Genomic DNA, 23,845 nt, shown 5'->3' with positions numbered 1-23,845 from the left:
ATACAATCTGATCCCAATGGATTGGTGAAAATTGAAACCAATACGATCCATGGGAGGCTCAATCCAAACCGATCCAATCCGTGAAATATCGGATTGGGTTGGATCGGTTCTACAGATTAGGTTTTTTTAAACAACCCAATATTTAAGAAATTGAGAAAATTTTCCTTCTCCTTTCCTTTTGCTCGTTATTTTTTTCTTTAAAAAGAAAAGAAAACCAAACATGCGATAAACTATTTCCTTCTCTCCATTCCTTTTATTTCATCCAACCACCTCAACTATAGGCACTTAAGTTTTAAGATGAAGTTCTGGGTCATGGCTTTTTATAAGCCTCATGGTTGATAGTTTCTGATGATAGCTAATCATCTTTTAACAACAAAATGGTCTTAACTCAAAATTTATGATATGTAAAAGTAAACATCCTGATGCCAATATTAAAACCCTTATTAATACATTAAGATTCAAGCTATTTATATCAATACATTATATATATATATATATATATATATATATATATATATATATAATGTATTGATATAAATAGCTTGAATCTTAATGTATTAATAAGGGTTTTAATATTGGCATCAGGATGTTTACTTTTACATATCATAAATTTTGAGTTAAGACCATTTTGTTGTTAAAAGATGATTAGCTATCATCAGAAACTATCAACCATGAGGCTTATAAAAAGCCATGTTGAGGTGGTTGGACGGATCAATTCAGATTTTAAAGGCCCTAATACGTTAACCGAATCGATCCTGCGGATTTCTAATTCATACCCAAAGCGTGGGGCTAAAAAACTGATCCGTGTGGACACAGATCAGATTGGATCGAATCAGATCAGATTCATGGATTGGCGGATCAAATGAACACCCTGCTTTTTTGTATTCTGGATACTTGTGCGACATATCAGACACATGTCCAATATGGCCACAACAATCCTTGAGATCTTTTGTAGATTGTATTATTTATGAACTCATATCACCTATGAAAAAAGGCCCTGGTATGAGCATCAAAATTCCCTCTCATTCCCCCAATTATAATATTTTTCCCATAGTGGCGTTTCTTGTTGAGAATGCATTGCCCATGTGTACTGACAGTACTGCCTCTGTTTATGACACTTTTTGCTTCTATTTAGCAAATTTCAAGCTTACTGACGCCATTTCTCTCCATTTATTTTTTTGTCCTAAAATTTCTAGCATCAACAACTTTTCAAGCTCTAAGAAATTAACTACAAGGCAATCAAGATAAAAGCTTCATTTTTTACTGATTTGCAGTTAATAATTAGCTGCAAGAAAGTCTGAGAAGCAATACAAAAGTAGAACTACATTTTACACTCATGAAAAGTAGGATTAATGAATTCCAGCAGAAAACGTCTGAACACAGGGCATATATAGAAAACATACTTCTCAGGTGGTAAGACAGAACCCGCAGCAATTGAATCGGTAAGCCAATTAACTTTCAGAATGGAGGCATTCACTGCACAGCCATACAGGAACTTGGTGGTCTGTAGCTGATAAAATGTGAAAAATCCGTCCAAAATTACAGACCAGTCATTGACCAGATAAAAATGAAAATTGAAAATAACAAAATGCAACAGACATTGCCCACAAGGAGAGACAACAGCATTATAGATTCAAAACATTAAAACCAGTAATTATGCAATCCAAATCCACAGAACAACAACCTTACATGAATTATATACTTCCAAACCAACCAAAGTACCATCTCAGGGTCAAAGTTTGACAACTTCTGAGACCTTCTCAAATGTCTGAGTTTTATATTAGTTTAGACATTAACAAATTCATTGAATTATCAGCATGAACTAAGTAATACAAAATTAAACATGCACTCCCCCAGAAAAATATGAACAAATACTAATTAAAATAAAGGCAGACAGTCAAATCAGTTTTGAAGTGTAATGACAGCATAATTCTATATCCATAACAAAAAAAAAGAAGTATGTTAGTATGACTATATCAGCCGCACCATAGATCAGTCTAAAACACCTATGAAATGCGATCGTCATGCAATGAAAACCCCGAGGGAACTAACAGGGCCTAGACGCACCCCATAGGACATATTTGAACCATAAAATAGCTGTAACAAATGGTAGAATGAAGAAACGAATCAATCCATGTTGATTTCATCCAGTCCTGAATGTACAGATGGATCAGCATGATATCATTGTGCAGATGCTTATGTCAGCACACTTGTGACGATTTTTAAAAAGCTCCAAAATGTTCTGATGGCCTTGGAACTCCAATTAGATGCTCAGATACTAAGTTGGAATGTGATATGAATTGAGATTAGGGTCGGAGGAATGAGAGAGAGAGAGAGAGAGAGACTTAAAAGGACTAAAGAGAATGGTAAATTTTCTCATCTCTACAACCACATATACTTTTATTACTAAATAACTGATAATTACGATAATGCCCCACCCTAGAATATATCAGCGGATTTCCATTCATGATCCCAAGCATAGACCCAGTACCTAGTTGACCTATATTATCTAGTGAACAACCATCAACATTTATTCCGACCTTCCCCCATTAAAGATGATTTTAAGACTTATGGCCACTTTACTTTTAGCTCAGGAGAGTTCTGTTTTGGAAGTGCCTTTCTCTAAAGAGGAAGTTTTTTCTGCTTTGAAGAGCTGCAACGGGGATAAAGCCCCAGGTCCAGATGGTTTTTCCATGAGATTCCTTTTGGAATGCTGGGAGGTGGTCCGAGAGGATGTTATGGGCTCTTTTCACGCTTTCATTCTCATGGCTCTTTTGAGAAGAGTTTGAATGCCACTTTCATTGCCCTTATTCCCAAAAAGGGAGGGGCGCTGGATGTTAGGGATTTTCGTCCTATTTGTTTGGTGGGATGTTTTTACAAGTTGATTGCTAAAGTTTTGGCTTCTAGGCTAAGGAAGGTCCTGGATGGCATCATCTCTGATTCTCATAATGCTTTTGTGGGGGGCCATCAGATTTTGGACTCTGTTCTTATTGCCAGTGAATGTGTGGACTCCAGGTTGAGCAGTGGGGTTCCGGGTGTTTTATGCAAGCTGGACATTGAGCAGGCGTACGACCATGTGAGTTGGAGTTTCCTCCTCTACTTGATGGAGAGGATGGGGTTCAAGGGGAGATGGAGGAGATGGATTCTTTTCTGTATCTCTAGTGTGCACTTCTCTGTCCTTGTGAATGGAGCTCCAACGGGGTTTTTCTCTAGTTCGAGGGGATTGAGACAGGGGGATACGCTCTCTCCTTTCCTTTTTCTTTTGGTGATGGAGGCGCTTAGCAGGTTGTTGAAAAGGGCTGTTGAGTTAGGTTTGTTGAGAGGCTTTCTGATGGGTAGAGATGTCGCTTGTTAGTTGGAGATTTCTCATTTGATGTTTGCGGATGATACCTTGGTTCTTTGTGATGCTGACGCGTCCCAAATGAGACTTGAGATGCGTTTTGATTTGGTTCCAAGTTGTCTTTGGGCTTAAGGTGAATGTCGGAAAAAGTGTTTTAGTGCCGATTGGGGATGTTCCTGATATCGAGATGTTTGCTAAGATCCTTGGATGTCGCACTGGCTCTTTTCCCATTTCTTACTTACGCTTACCTCTGGGTGCTCCTTCGAGATGTGTGGGGAGTTGGGATCCGGTGGTGGATAGATTTGAGAAGAGGCTGGCGGTTGGAAGAAGCAGTACCTCTCCAAAGTGGGACGGGTCACTCTGATTAAGAGCACTCTCTCTTGCCTTCCCACCTATTTCATCTCTCTTTTTCAGATTCCTTCTTCGGTGGCTGAAAGAATTGAGAGTCTGCAGCATAATTTTCTTTGGGGGGGGTTGGGGGGGGGGGGGGGGGAGAGGAGTTCAAGTACCATCTGGTTCGTTGAGAGCAAGTGTGTTGTCCTTTTCGGAGTGGAGGTTTAGGAATTAAAAGGTCATTGCCTTTCAATAGGGCTCTGCTTGGGAAATGGCTCTGGAGATTTGGGGTTGAGAGGCAGTGGCTTTAGAGGAAAGTTATTGCCAGCAAGTTTAGGGAAAGCAGTGGTGGATGGTGTTCCCTTGAGGTGCGTGGTCCTAGGGGTGTAGGGGTTTGGACTTGCATTCGAAAGGGATGGGATGTTTTTTGCAAGCATGTTCGTTTTCAGATCAGGGATGGTAGGAGGATCAGATTTTGGGAAGACCTTTGGTGCGGGGAGCTTCCCCTTGCTCTTTCTGTCCCACGGCTTTACAGGATTCCTTCTGATAGACAGGCCTTGGTGGTTGACTGTTATCATCTTGATAACGGAAGACTAACTTGGGATGTTCAGTTTAGAAGGCATTTTCAGGATTGGGAGATTGAGGAGGTCACTCGTTTTTTGGAGTTAATGTATCGTGAGGTGATTTCTCATGAGGAGTCTGATTGTTGGCTTTGAAGTCCTCATTCTAAGGGTCGTTTCGAGGTGAGGTCCTCTTTCAGGTGCCTTACTGTTGGCAATGGTGGTCCTTTTCCCTTGGAAGGCTATTTGGCGCTCCAAGGCTCCCCTTAAGGTGGCTTTCTTTGCTTGGACTTCTGTCTTGGGTAGGATTTTAACCCAGGATAATTTGAGGAGGAGGAATCAGGTAGTTATTAATCGTTGTTACTTGTGTCGGGGCGATGAGGAGACAGTGGATCACCTTCTGTTACATTGCAGTATGGCCAGAGATTGTTGGGATTTGATGATTGGATTATTTGGGGTCCCATGGGTTATGCCCTGTACCTCTAGAGAGTTAATTGAGGCTTGGAGAGGTGTCTCAGTTGGGGCCCTCATTCGGGATGCTTGGAGGGCTACCCCTCTCTGTATTTGGTGGTGCATTTGGCTCGAAAGAAATCGGAAATATTTCGATGGCAAGGAGAAACCTATGCCTATGTTTAAGTTCTCCATTATTTCCACTCTTTTTTGTTGGGTCTCAGGGAGAGACTATCGTTCTGTTGAGGAGATTGTTTTTTTTTTTTTTGGCCTCTTTGAAGGCTTGAGGCGTTTTGTGGCCTTTTGTTTTCATAGGATTCGATCCCCTTTTGAGCGCTTTTTTATAAAATTCTTACTTATCAAAAAAAAAAAGAATAAAATCCTACATATCTCTTATAAGAAAGAGAAAAAGTTCTGCTTCCTCATCTAAATTGATTATAACCATTTGTATTGATGACCCTGTATAGACATAAACTGTTTATTGTAAAGGCCAAGACCTAAATAAATGAATGCCATCTCATTTTCAAGGCAGCAATATTTTGGCAGTTGTAGTACTCTTTTAAATTAAAAACATATTATCAAAGAGCATTCCCAGGACCATGAGAAGGAATGTTGTAACCCCAAACACAAAGCAAAGAAATGAGCCAAAGGATACCAAATCAAGCTTGAACTTATGCAGTTATGCCCCCACGTCCAAGGTATAGACCCAACTTGAGGAAGTGGCCGTCATCTTAATGGGTTGGAGGATGTTGAATTAAATCAAGCAATAAAGAGCTCTCAGCGGTATTTGAAGGGAGCTCAGAGCTCTCTAGAATAGGGCATTGAGGTAATCCACCAGGCCGACGCTGGGGTGTATGTTCAACTAGAGCTAAACACTATTAGATAGCAACTGGAAAGTGCATTCTAATCTACATCAATGCAAGAATGTGATTACCATGGAAGCTGGCGTCTTGTGTATTCCTTGGGAGTGCTTCCCTCTTGAGCGCTTTGTTTTAATGAAATCTTACTTATCAAAAAAACAAAAAAAACATAGACTCCATGTCCCAAAGCCCAATAGTATGATGGGTCTAGAGAAGCTAGCGCTAGGGAGCTTTACAACCAGTGTTATTAAAGGCTCAAGACGCACCAAGGCGCTAGAGGTCCTTTGGAACCTAGGCACGAGGCGCACGGTGAGGGGCGCGCCTGAGTGAAGTGAGGCGGACAATTGAAATTCTAAACTACCATAAAAGCATTCATATCTCATAAGTCGTATCAATATTCTAAAAAATTAATATCAAATATAAAAAAGTAAATCCATCAACCATATAAGCATAAACCATAAAAATAAAGCACAAATTTGTTTTCTTAAAAGGCAAAACAGAATTTGTTTTTTTGAACGGAAAAACAGGGCACAAAAAGAAATAAATCTATTAACAAAAAAAAAAAAAAAAAAAGATGCAAAGACAAAAGAAGTAGATGAAGTGAGATAAGTAGATGAGAAGAGAGAGAAAGTGTGAAGAAAAAGGTAGGAAAAACAGAGCCCAAAAAAAAAGAAAAAGGCAGACAGAGAGAAGAGAACTAGATGAAGAGAGAGAAGTAAGCAAAGATGAGAGGAGAGAGAAGTAGAGGAGAAGAGAGAGAAGAAAGAACTGACATGGCTTCATCGTTTGTCTCTGCAACTAGGGCTTTGTCGTTGGTCTTGTAGTCTCACTCTTTCTATGTTCACACTTTGACTCTTGTCCTTTCTTATTTGTTTATTCTTTTGAACAAAAGTTCCTTCTTTCAGAAGCTTAGGCTTTCTTATTAGTTTATTAAGTTTCCAAAAGTACCCTTTTTGGCTTAAGAAATAGAATAATTATTTTTTAAAAAAAAAACAATGAGGCGCGCCTAGGCACAACCTAACAAATAGGATGACGCACAACTGAGGCGCGCGCCTAGTAAACATCAGTGAGCCTGAGATGACAACAGGCGCTAGACCTGTGCCTCGAGCCTAGGCGCGCCTAGGCGCGCGCTCAGGCGCGCCTTTAACAACACTGTTTACAACTTCCTATGGAAGTGGAAGAAGCATTTTGACGCAATGATCAAGTAATAAAGGGCTCACAGCAATGTTTGACAGGAGCTCAAAGCTCTTAAATCTGCCAGGCCAACCCTTGGGCGTATGTTCAACTAGAGCTAAGCACTATCATATAGCAACTAGAAAGTTCATTCTAATCTAGATCTATACAAGAAGGTGATTAGCATGGAGGCTGTTTTTACACGTGGAAAACGTAGACTCCATGTCCCAAAGCTCAATAGTATGATGGGTCTAGAGATGCTACGCTAGGAAGCTTTAAAACTTACTGCGGAAGTTGAAGCAGAATTTTGAGGCAATCACTATAGCAAACGAGCCCCTGAAAATTAACCTAGTGACCATCAATATTAAGACTCTTTGAAAGCGTCAGAGGCATGTTGGCGTAAATAAAGGCAAGTGCACCATTGAGTTTGGATTAATTCAAGAGGGAATTCAAGAAGCATTTCTTGGGATGTTCTCTAATGTGTAAAAGAGTAAAAGAGATCTGCATGTCAATAAAGAACATGAAGTGCAAGAAATATTTAGGAAGAACTTTCTAGTTGGAAAAGTATATCATAAAGTCCTAATTGCTGACTCATCCATACAATTTTTGGAATCTATAGAATCCAAGTCAGTGGAATTAAGGATGCTTAGAAAATAATACTTTTTTTTTTCTTTATACTCCATGTCAGCATAGTTAACAATGCTTAGCTATGACATTTACCCTGGAGTTTTTGTAAATGGTATGAAAACGTAAAGGTGAAAGATCAGCATATGAAAACAAAGGTCAATTTGGGAAAATGTTTTTGTATCCATGCAGTAGCATATATATACAGGTTCAGCACCCTTTTTTTTTTTTAATTGTTATACCCACCTGGAAAATTGACAAAACAGGGCAAGAAAATTGAACTCATTTGACTAATTCTTTACAATTAACCCAATAATTCTAGTTCGGGCATGACAAGTTTCAGAGACATACACCATGTCAAAGGATAAGGAAACTCAAAAGTAAACAGAGAAGTTTTTAGTTTTCAGGAACCAACCTTTTTGAAACATAGAACAACAGGAAGCTGCTGATGATTGAATTTCGAATTTTTTTTCCCCCTTGGATTTGGAGAAGGAATATCAGAGAGAACTATACCACCATATTTCCTAATTAGACCCTCTATTTCCTTTTCCTTATGACCAGAGAGTCCTGTAAGCAAGAATTCCATATTTTGAAATATCAATATCTTCCCATCCTTGTTCAGACAATTTGTTCGACCTCTTTTTGCTTCTTGATCTCTAAATTTAGAGTGCAGATTGGAATATTTCAACCTTTTACCAGTCCTGGTAGTTGAGCCTACATAAATTTAAACAATGTTACACAATTGGGTATAACCCTCACAAGGTATAAGAATTTAGAAGTCAAATAAAACACCAGTATTTTTAAGTCTTGCCCTTTCTGTACACGTATTGAAGCTTTTGAAGGCTCTTCTTCTGCATAAGCTTAATATCAGCGTCAAGGAAACGAACTCGCTTTCGTGCTGGAATTTCATTATCACGGAGAATTTTGCGTTTAGACTGCCTATTTTGGATGCTCTTTCTCTGCAGAAGCCAAAAATCACTTTCTGGTACCTTAGTCCATTCTAAATTTTCCTCTCCACTGAAACCGTGTAAAATATGTTTAGAATCCTGAAATTGACAGCATGTTCCTCCTTTTAAAATAAAAGGCGAGTTCCCTTCTTTCTGCATATGAACCTGTAATGCAGCCCCATCTTTTGCAGTTTCATCTTGATTTATCTTCTGATTTGTTAAATCTGTAACTGGATTCTCATGATTTTCCTCAACCCTTCTTGCAGTAGTACACTTAAGTATAGACTTGAAAGATGGTGATCCTGTTGAACCCTTCTTGCAGACCATATTTTGCTCAGAGGAAAGCAATCCCATGCAGTTTAATTGGAATGATCTACTATGATAAATATTTTCCGTCTCCTGAAAGTCATCACATCTAGGAAACAGCATGCTAAACGTTCTAAGTGAGGCCAATTGCCTGTGAACTGTGATCTGAGAGCCTTCACCATTAATCTTTGGGACTACTTTCCCTTTCCCATGAACAAACTCAACATTTAGACTTGAGGTCCTCTGCATATTCTCAAAACGAAGTTCTGCCACAGGGCTGAAGCACTTTTCAGCATCAACATTGTTATTTGGATTCTGAGCTATAGTGGAACAGGGTGATGAGATACTGCATGGGACAACTGAACAAAGAGGATCAATCAAGGATAAACTAGAAGATCTCACAACATCCTGTGAAAGCAATATATCCTCATTAGTTCTATTACATAAATCTTCAAAAGCTATGCTTGGCTGAGAGGTCATGTTGGACCCTTTATCTTGTTTCTGCACAAAAGAGTTCTCATCTGGGGCAAAATCAGCAGATTCCGACAGATAGCTTTTCTCACCAACAAAAAATTCAGGGATACTTTTAGCATTATTATGTTCCATTGGTGCAGAAGCATTTAAATCCTTCTGGGGAAAGAAAATTAATGGAAAAATAAAATTTTATCAGAAAAATGAAATTAATGAAAGAAATTATTAAATGAAAGATCTAAATATAAGGATTTAACTGAGAATCGTGTTTGGATTATGCAAAGTGCTAACATATTTTGTGCATAAATAAATTGATGGTGTTCAAGTGTAGGCGTATTTTATGAATAAACATTTTGTTAGCGTTCAGGGTTTAAATATTAAAGTTACACCTTCTTTAACAGCTTAAGCTTTTAGAGTAGATGGTTGTTAACATGGTATCAGTGCAGGCAAGGTCATGTGTTCAAACCTCACCGTCACCCTCACAATTAAAATTGAAACACATGTTAGACCAGAAGAAGGCCACACATGAGGGGCATGGTGAAGGATTTAAATATTACAGTTACACCTCCTCTAATAGCTTAAGCTTTTAGAGTAGATGGTTTTTAGGGAAAAGTTAATTACACTTCGATTGAGGATTGAAGATGAAGGCAAAATTGCATCAATTGGATCCTTCAAGAGGTTCTTGATCACACATTTTAGGAATGGCAAGTGATTTTGAAACTTAGGATATTAGTAGGTTAATTACTAGCTTACATTGCCTGAAAATCCCTATTAACTTAAAAGTTTGGATGAGCATGTTTAGAATTGATGAGGAAGCTTGGGATACGAAGGGTTAACTGCAAAAAAAAACACCCCTCAACTATTATTTTCTTGCAAATGGCCCCCTGTGCTTAAATTTGTCCCCCTCAATTATAGAAAGCTTGAATTTTTTTTTTTTTTTTTTTTTATAAGAATAGAAAACTTGCAACTTGCTACCCTCCTTATGACTTTCGTAAGAAATACAACGGCAAAGTGTCACGACACACACGCGACTTTAAAAATTTTAAAAGCCTTATTTTACCCCTTTTAAGGTCAGAATCGACCTTCAAATGGATGACTCCTATTTGACCCGATTGTAGATCGATTTACCATTCGAGACAAAATTCATTATAAAACCCTAGCCACTTAATTTCATTGACATCACGAACAGATCTGGAACAGGCGTTCTCTTGAGTTATGGATGAAACATTATTTGGTTGTGGACTTGCATCAATAAGAGAGCATTTCAATGAAATTAAGTGGCTAGGCATTTCAATAAGAGAGCATTTTAAGGTGGCATGCTAAGAATTGTTTCTTTTCAATTTACAGGACAAATGATGCCATCAAGACATTCAACTCCCGTTGAAGCAAAGAATGTCCCTTAAAGATAAGCCTGATGCAAAAGACGGGGTGCGGATGGAATTATGAGGAAACTAAATGAATTCGAATTCAATAGATATATAAATGATCACCTTCCATGTCCAACCACCTAACCAGCGGCTTTGGAATCTGTCTGGAACTACATTTGTTAGTTGATCATCTTTTTCTGTAGGGTGAAAGAAAAGAAAAAATTTAAAAAAATAAGCATACATAACTAGTATTCCAGGAAAGAGACACGGAAAAAGATAGCAGAACCTCACCAGCATTTTCAGAACTCCAAACCTGACTAGAAGAGTTTACATTTGGTTGAGGCTGAAATGAAGTCAGACGCCCCATGGAAAAGCCGGATCTCTGCAAGCCAAGCGAGTATTATCTCTCCAACTCTCTCAATGTCTGTCTTACTAAACTAAAGTGAAAAATCTACCATACATAATAACTTCAAGCATAATTTCTCAAGGCAGGCCTAGGCCCAAAAATGTCCTAGGTTGGTCAAGGCTCACCCATATAACCATATCTACCATATGACATCAAGTCTAATTAAGTCAGGCGCAAACCTAAAGCCCCCATATGGATGCTTGTTACTTGACTTCACACTTGGATAAAGCCCATATTTACTTTTAAATCATTCAATCACATCATTTTTTAAAAAAATAAAATACAATGCCAATTGATTGATATTCTTTTTTGTTTCCCCTGGTAAGGAATTGATTACCATGCTTGTTCACGGACTCGGGGTTTGTGCCTTAGTGTCAAACCTTCCTAGATCCAAAATCCTAAAGTACAGGAACTTGGCTTGAAATGTCTCAGGTACATGAACGTAAACATGTCCTGCACACTCAAATACATTTCATGTTGGTAATGTATGATATTGTTGTTCTTTGAGAATATGCTCAATTATAATTTAAGTTACATGGAATATGGTGTAAAGGGGTTCTAACTTTGCTATCAAATTTGAGCTTTTCTTTTCTCTTTTTTTTTTTTTTTTCCCCAACATCATATGTAGAAGGCAGGGACATCCAATATAAGTTCATGTTTCAAAACATATCATATACCCATACCATATTATTTCATGTTGACATGGAAACATTGAGGGGAACATAAAAGTCCATGTATCACAACCTCTATCACATAATGGTCTTCTGTGTTAGATCATGTTGTTTAATCATTACAAAATAGATAGCATTTGGGATTTATGGATTTATGATTGACCACTTAAAACTACTTATGGCGATTGCATGATTCTAAATACTATGATAAAAATATATCATTTAGAAATTAAAATCTACATGATTTTAGCCTTTTTACCAATGCACATTTGCATAAAATTGATTTAGTTTAACGCAAATGTATTGATTGTAATGATTCAGTTAGATCTCTTAACTGATATGCAAACAAATACCCTTTTTCAATTTTTGACTAGGGTGTGTTGCATTCAAGGAATATTGAATAGTAAGATGTTTAATATATATTTCTACCATTCATGTAACTTGCTTCGCTCAGGCTCACGCCTTGAACTTAATCTCTAGGAGACAACGATGCCTTAATGCTCCTTGAACCTTTGGCAAGTATGATTTTAAGAAAATTTCAAACCTATGCATTTCTTTGGCCACCAAGTGGAGGGTGCAGATGGCGAAAACCATGTAATCTGAGAGGATACTAAACTTATAGTGCACCTATTTTTCACTGAACTGTTAAATATAAAAGATTCCATTTAACCAGAGAGAATGGTCCAATTTATTTTACCTCTGTTGTAGCTAGAACGTCGGAATTTGCAACAAATGAACACTGCAATATGGGATCATCATGACATGCCTCACCAAAGGTGGTCAAACCAAAAGCTGGATCATCAACTAGCTTGTTTGCCCGATTACCATCAAAAGATTCTAATGGCAAGTTATTTCTTACTTGCGTATTCATCTCCTGAGCATCTCTCACCTGTTGTTCCATACATATATCATCATAGCCAATTTCCATAGCCCCATGTCCTTCATATTTATAACTTTCGTCACATTCATAATGATTATACGAGGTGAAAGAATCTTTAACTTGAGATATTGAATCACAAGAACCCATATTATCAACACCAATAACTGATAACCCCACATCTTCAAATGCATCTGCCATTGTGGATTCATCCAAGTCTGATAGAAAATCAATCTCATCAATTTCCTCAGTTGGGCAACAGAGAGTCTCTTCCAAGCTCTCTAAGCGTGTTTGTTTCACCCGAAGAGCAACTTCAAGTAAAGCTCCAGCTGGCAAAATTTTTGTAGACGACCCATTCTTAACTATTTCATGTATGACCAGTGCTTCAGATGCTGCAATAGAGAGTTCAACTGCATCATTGATATCATCACTGATATCAGTAACTTTGAGATGCTTAACATTCTCTTCATTCTCTGTCACACAATCCTTGTCACCAGCAAGAGATTGACCACTATACTCAGATGTTTCCCGAAGAGAATTCAAAAGATGCAAATTTGCCACACTAGCATTATCATCCATTTTGACTTGGTTTTTATGCTCTTCTTGACCAGCTGGAGTTTGAGCTTGCTGCATCAGCAGAACATTGTTTGATTCAAGCTTCTCCGTTTGAGATGCATCCAAAGGTGAACTTGGCATGTTACCATCAACCGATAGCTGCAGATGAAAATGTATAACCTGTTGAATAGAAGTAACAGTTAGGCATAGATGGAGGCAATCTGATTAGATGGTAGAAACTAACTGTCCAATAAATATAAAGGAACAAAAGATGGTCTCACTCCAATAAAATAAAGCCAAAAGAAATCTCAACATGTAGTTTGTGCAGTTCAGCAACAAAGATTTCAAGATCAGCGAGAGTTACGGAGAAAGATTTGAGAGGAACCAACACCCTCAGGACTTCACAAAGTAGCTTTCATTGTCTCTTATTGATGACCTAGGAGCAAACAACAAAAAGGGAAAAATGCTACCAAAGTCGTACATTTCTTGTTACTCGTAAACAGGTAGTTACTAGTTAGGAAGGTTGTTTTGTTATTATTTTTTGATTCACCCGTTCAACTTTTTGACTCCACAAGTTAACAACTAGTGTGAGGAATAATTTCAAAACTATCCACAAAAAGAGGAATATGTGGAAATAATGTTAAATCATTTAAGTACAAAAGAAATCTTGGCTTTTGTTTGTCTAAATAAAAAGTCTGGAAAAATTTTTAATTTTAAGGATAATTCTGATTCGTTATATAGCACTACAAAAACCCTTTTCTTGCTCAGCAAAATAAAAAATTAATAAATTTTTTAAATAAAAAAAAAAAAAACTACTTCCAAGAATTATACGAGGATTACAATCAAATGCTAGTTGATGAAAAAAATAAACACTAATTTTTATTTTGTTGAAATATACATACATTTCTACATAATTGTGGAGCAAAATCCTCCACCAATCATGGTGATCTAGTCAATTTCCTTCCAACTATAAATATTTCTATATAACAGTGGAGCAAAATCCTCCACCAATCACGGTGTGGCTCTTTGTCCATGGATGTAGGCCTTAGTGCTGAACCATGTATATGTATGTGTTCTCCATCTTTCTCTCTTCCCTTTTCATATTTGCATTTCTTATTTCCGCATCAAAATTGAACATATTGCAATGAATAATGTTACTGTACTTCGCAAAGTGATGATTAATCAAAAGAATAAACGAACTTTCCCAAAAACACACAAACTTTTAATGATAAAAATATCAATAATCCTATACTTTGCGAAGTGATAATTAATTAAAAGAACAAACAAACTTTCCCAAGAGCATGGAAACTTTTAATTATAAGGATATCAATAATGATCTTCATAAATAAATTATGATTAAAATGAAAAAGAATATATATGTGAAATTTTATTGGAGATGGTACAACTCACAGTTTAACTAAGAATGCTATGTAGTTTGAACAATGCAGATCTATACGTACATACATGCAAAGATAATTCTGTTTTCCAGGATGTGTGCCTAAGAACTTACATTTTTGGAAGATGGGGAAAAACTAACTGCCGAATTGTCTTCCCCAGATAAGAATAAATGGCAAGTCTTGTATCTACCATCTTCACTTGATGATAGATTCACATCTTTCCCTGCTATGACGTTATCTTGATCCTGTCCATTGCAATTTGGATTTTCCATCAGTATAAATTTCACCCACTTAAAAACTTCTCCGGCAATCATTTAAAGCCCATGACAAAATGCAGCAAATGCCGTGTACAACTTTCTTTGTTAATAACAAAGCCATGATGCTATTAATGACCATTTCATATTCATCACTGCAAGATATACAATACTCAATATACTAAAGTAAAAAGGCTGCATCTTGGATACTCCTATTTATCTCATATGTTTGTCAATTTTTATCACACAAGCCACTACGTTACGTGCATCAAGCTCCGGTTCTGATCCACCAATACTAAATGAGACATTCAGAACTAAAATACATTGGAGACTTAGAGTCGAAACTTCTACCATGACCAAAAACTCATCATCATCATTATCAATTAGGTCAATAGAACTTAGTTTGGCAAATATCACAGATCAAAACTAGAGTTTTTACTTTTGTTTTTGTTTCTAGGTTTAGTTAGAGATTCAAACATGTGTCATGATTGGTGGCCTGTTGGACACGATTAAAGATGAAATTTAAGCTACATTCAGGGGTAAAAGCGCATCTTCTATACCAAGGGTATAAAATTTTATTTGATTTGATTCATAAAATTCCTTCTGATATGCATGCAAAGTATTCTGGAACTACCATATTGGAAACTTTCGAGGTACAAATCTACAGAGAGGTTCATTTGATCGAGTTATCGATCAAGCTCTTTGAATCTAGTTCAATCGAACGATCAAGCAATATGGAACTTCAGTTTTCTTTTCAAATTAAAACACTGAATTCCTATTCTCTCTACACTCTAATTTTCCTATATGCACACTACTCTAGGGCAGATTACACACATACTATATAGACATATGGAGCATTCACAGATTATATAGAGAGAGCATATTTGCAAGTTTTACATTGTATATTTTATTTTTAGCATTCATCATTTGCATCAGCTTGGTGGGTATTATTCAAGTGTGTTGACATCATTGCTACAGAGCCATAAACTTATCAAAAAATAATAATTTGCTACAGAGCTATAACAAGCTAATTCAACACCTGCATCAATATATTCATGAAAGATTAATTTGGACGACTAGTGGAGGAGACTAATCACTGGTTTGAGAAGGGGATTCGTGGAGCGAAGTTTGTTGACGAGCGGATTGTGTGCCTGGACACTCGTGGAGAGTTTGGTGGATTGATCTATGTCAAGAGGTAGAAACTAGTAACCTAGGTTGTAATCCCTTTCTCATGGTGGATTCAGTTTGTCTGGACTAAGTCCCATTATTTTTCCCAATTGGGATTTCCGCATAATAAAATTGTCTCCATCTTTTTATGCAATGTTGCTTTAAATTGTATTATTACTTGGTTCATTAATTGATGGATTATAAAGAGCTATTTATTTAGTTTTGATTTGAATCTATATTCTGTTTTTAGTTAAATTCAGAAAGTTGTTAGAATTAGTTAATCCAACCTACACAACCCATTCACACCCCCTCTGGGTCTAGATCGTGGACCTTGCACAACTCTCTGTCAGACTTAGGGTTACAATCTAACAATCTATTATCATCCTTGCCTTAATCCCTTATGAATGGAGTCGACCACATAAATTTTCTTTTTCTATTCTTTTCTGCTACACGACATTTCACCTATTAAGTTCAACTTTTTTAAAAGGAAAAAAATATATACATATCTGATTTTTAAACACCGATTAGCATGAATACTAGGGTTCATTGCTTAGCGTAATAGTAGGCTGATAAGCAAGAAGATGTGGGTTTGAGTCTGAAACCAACCACTTTATACAAAAATATTGTCAAATGTAAGATGTGTCACCAGTTTTCCCTTCACAGCACTCCACATTGGGGGACCATCACTAGGTATAACCATTTAGTCTGAATAAAACTAGTATATACTTGGAACAAAACAGAACTTTCTGATGATAAACAGTACTAACCATGTTATGTTATTTGTTTCGAATCATGATAATAATAGAAAGTATATAGTTTAAGATTCCCTCCCGGTAATCTTATCAGCTGACTGACGCATTTGTTACCAGATAATAACCCATTATCATGAAGCATTTCTCCAATAAACCGTAAAGATGAAATCATGTGTCATTAGTGAAAACCCAATTTTTTAAAAATTTAAGAAAGAAAAAAGGAAAACCTACATCTGAAGGGTGTCATAATCACACATGAGGAATATGAACTTGCTGATTTTGATGAAAGTTTAGCCTCCCACACATCATTTCTACCTCCAAATCCATTCCCACCGTGCACCATTTCATACCCTCCACAAACTTCTCCTGTATGACCACTAAAGTCTCCTCTTATAAGTAATTTATCTCTTTCAGGTATTTGTTGAATTAATTCATCCATATGTTGCCAAAACTATATTTTAAGTTGTTCATCTAGTTGGAAAAATATTCAATACCCCGGGGGTAACGGTTATGTAACACCCCCGGCCAATTAAAAGCTAAAACACCATATTTCCCTTGATTTAAGGAAACAACAAATTAAAATTGGGGTACTATATTCCCAGTAACCCCGGGGTATTGTATACTTTTTCCATCTAGTCCCTACATGGTGTGCATAAGCACTAATTATTTTAACAATTTTTCTCCCATTACAAACTATATTAATATTATCCTATCTCTTTTTCTAATAATACCTTCAACATATTATTTTAATTTTTTTTATCAAAAAGTATCCCTCCTCTATTTCTAAAACTATTTTTCCCGGTGTAATATGGTTCATTTCTTCTATTTTCCCTAGTTTTCTCTCCTACCCACGTAGTTTCTTGTAGGCATATTCTGATTTTACTATTTTACATCTAAATTACTGTAAGTAGATAGTTTGATTTGTAATTTTCACTTTCTTTTAATGGTATTGTTTATATCTTATAAGAAACAAAATTTATCTATAGGAATAGGAATATGACAAGAAGGACAAGGAATGCTTCATAAATGAAATATAGAATTTGAGCACTCCAATAGGAGTCACCACACCATTGAAGGATCTCTTATTTCTCTCCCTCCATAATCCCCACCACAAACAAAGGGACGCCACCCTCCAAGCATCTCAGGCCTGCCTCCCAACTATACCACCTCTCGGAGCCTCAACCATGCTCCTTGCAGACTCTATCATGACCCAATAAAGGACCTCAAAAAGAGCAAAAATCATGGCCCATCCGATCTTGTGGAGCATATTCTTCTTCTTTTTTATAAGCAAGATTATATATAAAGAAGCGTTAAAAAGGGGAACGCATCCCTCAAAAGCTACACAAGAAGAATCTAAAAAGTCCACTATCTCATCCAATGATTTACCTCATCATAAAGGGCAAGGTGGAATAAGATAACTTCAATGAGATCTGAAACAGAAACAATTCCAAAATCTAACTACACAAGGCTACTAGGATGGGGTCACTGCTGTTGAGTCAGCATTATGCTCAAAAAGTTCAAGTACGCAGGTTATGGTTATTATTAGAAAACCTTAGACACATATATCTCTTGATTGCAGAAGAGCTAACTTAGCTTCAGTTTTTTAAACGTGAGTATGGATTGGATAGCAAATGGTAAGTAAAGAAGTTCAGAAGAAAGATATCAACCTCGAACCATTGCCCTAAAGGAGTTTCTCCTTCCTTGATGTGCTCGTCGAATGGTTCGGCATGGTTCTGCTGAAGCCAAGCAGGAAGCCAGGCTACATCCTGTAATAACAAAATATATGTCATCACCATTAATTCACAAGTATTGCTTTGAGCAAAAATTCATTAAGCTACAAGTCATCGACTTCATAAAATATATTCATGTCCGCATTGTTTACATTTGTTTCCTTCCCAGTAATCTTGAAAATAGAAATCACATATTATATACTACAGTAATGCAGTTTTTCTCACTTCCGTTTACTACAAAAATAGAAACTGTTTTATTATCCGTAGTAGCTATCCAGTTCTCTAAACAAGTCCAAAGAAATACTAAGAGCGTGTTTGGATTACATAAAATTTAAATTGCCCCGAATGTGTGCGTGTGTATATATATATAAGAACAAAATTGAACTATCCATTGGGTTTCAAAATAAATTTAAGAAATTGGGTATTTATTTTTAATGAGTAAGGTATGAAGAGAGAGATTTTTTTTCCGTTTTAATTTGTGTGATTAAGATTGTTGTTATGACGATTGTGAAAGATGGAGAGAGAATTTACTTACCTCTGAGAACTGAGGATGACGAAACCCTAATAGGGTCCCCATTGAAGGAAGTAGAGACCGTTCCAAGCATAAACCTCAAGCTCAAGCACCAGAATGTTGGTTGTGCCTTCATTAAGGGAGGGAATCTTCGCGCCAAAACCACTTTAGGGTTTTCTGAATTCGCAAACAGGGTGTGGTTAAAATGTATAAGGTAAAATTGGGAAAATAAAACCTTAGGGCTCGTTGGAAGTAAAAAATAGTTAATTACAAAAAGTCTTCTGAGTTAGGAGAAAAGTTTTACATTTACCTAGAAAATGAAATTGGGAATTATTTAGTGGCCGTTTTGGGGAGCTTCTGAAGGAAACCTTTAAAAGTCCTTCCAAGCTTTAAAAGTATTTTTTTTTGTATAAAAAATTTGATATTTGGTTACTCATATTCCATTTTACAGAAATAACAAAATGTCGCTTTTAAACCTTCTTTAGGAAGCTAAATATTTTTTTAAAAAAGAAAGGTAAATATGCTATTTTACTAATTTGTCAAAGTATTTTTCATAAATTGACAACATTATTATATATTCTCTTTTTGTCCTTCGTTCCTCCACCACCACCACAATCACCAGGCACGGACCTAGCATAGGACCAGTGGGGGCGGATACCCCCACTAAATTTTTTATTTTCATTTTATACCTCAAATTTTTTAGAATTTATGAAGATGCCCCTATTAAAATTATAATTCGCCCCCATTGGATTTTTTTTTTTTTGCATTTTATACTTCAAATTTTTGAGAATTTTTGAAGATGCTCCCAATAATATTACAATTCACCCATTTTTTTATTTTATATTTTATACTTTAAATTTTTAAAAATCTATGAAGAAAACTCCATTGAAACTACAAAAATAGACCCATTATATAAATTTGCCCCCATAAATTAAAAGAGCGCCCCCCTCACAAACTTTTCTGGGTTCGTTACTGACTATCACCTTCCACCTCTATTGATAGGGAAAAATAAACCTAACCTACCTTGACCTAATGATAGAGGCAACTAAGTGTTGACCAGCCACCAGCACTCTTCGACTTTCGAACGACAATATTTCCATTAGATAAGAATGATCATATTTCATTGTTAAGGATAATGAAATATGGCGTGGTTCAACAGGGTAAGGATAACCTTGGCACAATTTGAGGAAGTCAAATGATTAAATCATATCACTGACAAATCTGCCAACAAAAAGATCTCCTCTGATCTCGCACAAGCAGGTGATAAGGGAGACCTCAACCATTGACATCAGGGGAACCAATTTGATTCCAATCGACAACCATAAATAGGGCACCCAGCTGTTAAAGAAGGTACGGGAAAAAATCCCTAAACAGAAAATACATAATTATTATGTGATACAATTACAAGTACTAACTTGATCGTTGGAGGGTCCTTGGCCGGCACTCCACCGGTGCGACGTTTCTTTGTTTTGCAGGTAAACATCGTCGTTCCGAGACGTGAGGATTTTCGCATCAACAGCTGGCGCCGTCTGTGGGAACAATTAGCTCTCTGAAGAAATAATAATCCTGACACGACTTGGCTTGAACGGCAAGATGAAAGTTTCCGATAATGGAAACCAACCCAAAGTCATCAGTTGACAACGAGTTTCCATGTTTTTATATAAGGACATGTCTCTACATCATGATTACCCGTCCATCATATTGGGGGCAAAACGGTGGGTTGCATGATGCCACCCAATGTACAATGACAATAATCAAAATTTGGCCCGTTGACCTAGGCAGTCCAATGTGGTGTTTTCCATCTAGCGATGCTTGGTCCCCTCACTACTGAGGTTTGGTCATCTAAGACCAAACTCTATCTCATATCCGGTAGAAGCCAATTACCAAGGCTTGAACGTTGAAGACTTAGGCCTTGTCCTTCTGCGCTTACATAAATGAGTAGGTCTCCACCCATCAAGAAGATCACTACCAACAAGGGGGTCTCTACCTACTAGTAAAGCCTCTACCACTGAGGATGTCTCTAGCAACGGAATCTCATTACTCCGTCCATTCATGCAATCAGGGTGGCTTTCTACACCCAAGAATGTATCGAGGCCTTCAGGTCTAAGGAGGTCCAATGTCCCTCAAGGTTCCACGCGCCAATGAGGTCTGTATTCCCAAGGAGGTTCCTAAGTTAAGGGCGATCATTGGACCCAACGATATACTGGCCACCAGACCATCATCTGTCAATCGTTGGGTATCACGCCCCTATCTACCAGGCATCAAGCCAGTCGCTGGACACTAAGCCTCCACCTACCAAACGACAGTCGTCACCTCTCTACCCTTACAGGAATTGCCTATCGACTTCAAATTATGCAGAATTTTGGATTGATAATCCATTGCAGGTTAATTTTCAGTAATTATTTCTAACATAATCTAATATTTTTAGACAACTGTAAATTGTTGAAGCACCAGGAACCCCATCCGCTGTATAAAAGTCTATAAAACGGGTCATCACCCAAGATCCCACTATCGGGGGGCAGAATAGTGGATCACATGATATCAATCGTCGATCTACATATGATGACAAGGTTTAAAAGATTAACGTACCAACCTTGGTACATCGAGCTAGTCGGGTTTCTAGTCTCTCTCCTTTAGCAACCCCTCGGGGGCACTAGTCGTCGAAGACTGGTGCCCAATCCTTCGAAACCATAACCTTGTAAGTGTCTACACACCAAGAAGGACTCCAAGTCCAGTGAAATTTCTACAATCAATGAGTCCACCATGTTCAAGGTGGTCCCATGAGGTTTTAACCATCAAGCAATGATGGTATTTTCTATCAGGAACCTAGCTTAGTCACATTTGACGGGTCACTACCGCCATAGCCACAAAGCAAGGCAAGCATAAAGGATAAGTCCACGAAAGTGAAAAACTCTGACTCCCTTATTAAAGGGTAAGCATAAAAAGCTTGGGCAAAATATCCCCTTATTAAAGGGGCGAGCTGGGTAAAGCTCGTAAAAAATAACCCTTCATTAAAAGGGCGGGCTGAGTGAAGCTCGAAATTACTATTTCCCTTAACAATAGGGCATGTTGGGTGACGTTTGAACATATTACAAACCCCTTACCAAAGGAGTAAGAACGACTATTTCCCTTATTAAAAGGTCGAGACATCAATGGTCAAACAGATCTAAATACGACTCTAGAAAGAGAAAATAGTTCCAACACCAAAAGTTAGATCATAAGGGTATAACCTTTGGTTATCATAAATCAAGGCTTGGTTATCCAAAACCAAGGCTTAGTCAACCAAGATTAAGAATTGATTGCCGAAAGTCTACAAAGGCTCGGTCATCCAAGATCAGTGCCTGGTCACCCCAAGTCTGGTCATCAGAGACCAAGACCAGGACCTAACTGACAAAAGTATGCTCATCAGAGATCAGGACTTAACTTACAAAGGTCAGGTCAAAAAACGATCCTTTGCCTCACGTGTTATACCTATGTGATAATTAATTCCCTTACTAAAGGGACAAGCTGAGTGTAGCTGGTAAAACCTAATTCCCTTACTAAAGGGACGAGCTTAGTGAAGCTCGTAAAACATAATTCCCTTACTAAAGGGACGAGCTAAGTGAAGTTCGTAAAACCTACTTCCCTTACTAAAGGGATGAGCTGAGTGAAGCTCGTAAAATTTATTCCCTTGCTAAAGGGATGGGCTGACTGAAACCCATAAAGTTTACAACTAGTATATTGGAGTTTCAAAAGAAAAATCCAGTTTTACATCACTAAGAGTCATTGATCATGGGTTTGAATCCATGTCCTTCTAAAACAGAATCTTGATTTGGTATCTGTATTAATTCCACTATTGGGAAGAGTACCCAGGGGAACATTACCCAAGGGAAAAGTACCCAAGGGAAAGATTACCAAAAGGGAACAGTACCCAAGGGACCATTACCCAAGGGAAAGATTACCCAAGGAAAAAGTACCCAAAGGGAACAATACCCAAGGGACCATTACCCAAGGGAAGAGTACCTAAGGGAAAGAGTACCCAAAGGAATATTACCCAGGGCAAAAAAATAAATAATAAATAAATAATTACTATTCACGTGAACAGTAACCCCGCGAGTACTATTCCCGAGGGAACAGTGCCCAGGGCAAAAAAAAAAAAAAAAAAACTGTTCATGTGAACAGTAACCAGCAGGCACTATTCCCGAGGGAACAGTGCTGGGGGCAAAAAAAAAATAAAATTCACATTCCCAAAGCTAGACGAGCAAGCTTGGGAATGGGGGGCAACTGATAGGGAAAAATAAACCTAACATACCTTAACCTAATGATAGAGGCAACTAAGTGTTGACCAGCCGCCAGCACTCTTCGACTTTCAAACGACGATATTTCCATTGGATACGAATGATCATATTTCATTATCAAGGATAATGAAATATGACGTGGTTCAACAGGGTAAGGATAACCTTGGCACAATTTGAGGAAGTCAAAGGATTAAATCATATCACCGACAAATCTGGCAACAAACAGATCTCATCTGATCTCGCACAAGCGGATGATAAGGGAGACCTCAACCATCGACATCAGGGGAACCAATTTGATTCCAATCGACAGCCATAAATAGGGCACCCAGCCGTTAAAGAAGGTACGGGAAATAACCCCTAAACAGAAAATACATAATTATTATGTGATAAGATTACAAGTACTAATTTGATCGTCGGAGAGTCCTCGACCGACACCCCACCGGTGCCATTCAAGGTGACGTTTCTTTGTTTTGTAAATAAACGTCGTCGTTCCGAGTCGCGAAGATTTTCGCATCAACATCTACCATTGTCACCCGTGTTCTATAACTATTGCCTTCATACTTTCTGCTCAAAGCTTGAAATAATTGTCAAGGATAAGGGATAATATTATCAAGAAAAATAAAATTTAAGTTTTTAAAATTATTGTCACCCTCGTACTTTCAGCCCTTGCTTCTTTAATCCACTAATACAGTCTTGACATCTCCGCTATGTCCTTACGAAACATTCATGTAATTATGTGTAGTGGCCCAAAACACATTGAAACTTAGGATTTGAGCGATCCTTTCTCGTATTATCTTGTGCGATCCTCGGTGAGATC

General features: G+C 37.5%; 1 protein-coding gene across 2 annotated transcripts in view; it reads right to left on the bottom strand.

Moving 5' to 3' along the window:
• Nucleotides 1-18,971, bottom strand: part of LOC132295170 (uncharacterized) — a 28,357-nt gene extending 9,386 nt beyond the window's left edge. For both annotated transcript variants that reach the window (XM_059793319.1, XM_059793318.1), the window contains exons 1-9: nt 18,776-18,971; nt 18,178-18,276; nt 14,451-14,582; nt 12,206-13,120; nt 10,723-10,813; nt 10,555-10,628; nt 8,152-9,223; nt 7,756-8,054; nt 1,404-1,510 (exon numbers count right to left, since the gene is read on the bottom strand). In XM_059793319.1, the coding sequence (XP_059649302.1) occupies nt 1,404-1,510; nt 7,756-8,054; nt 8,152-9,223; nt 10,555-10,628; nt 10,723-10,813; nt 12,206-13,120; nt 14,451-14,582; nt 18,178-18,276; nt 18,776-18,817 (2,831 nt within the window). In that variant the 5' untranslated portion in view covers nt 18,818-18,971. The remainder of the gene's footprint in view (nt 1-1,403; nt 1,511-7,755; nt 8,055-8,151; nt 9,224-10,554; nt 10,629-10,722; nt 10,814-12,205; nt 13,121-14,450; nt 14,583-18,177; nt 18,277-18,775) is intronic.
• Between the last annotated feature and the right edge of the window lie 4,874 nt (nt 18,972-23,845).

Source organism: Cornus florida, unplaced genomic scaffold (genome assembly GCF_030987335.1).
Source record: "Cornus florida cultivar Cherokee Brave unplaced genomic scaffold, ASM3098733v1 CherokeeBrave_3.0.0_Hap2_Chr02, whole genome shotgun sequence".
Lineage (NCBI taxonomy): Eukaryota > Viridiplantae > Streptophyta > Magnoliopsida > Cornales > Cornaceae > Cornus > Cornus florida.
The sequence above is the reverse complement of the archived record's forward strand: the minus strand, read 5'-3'. Positions and strand labels throughout refer to the sequence as shown.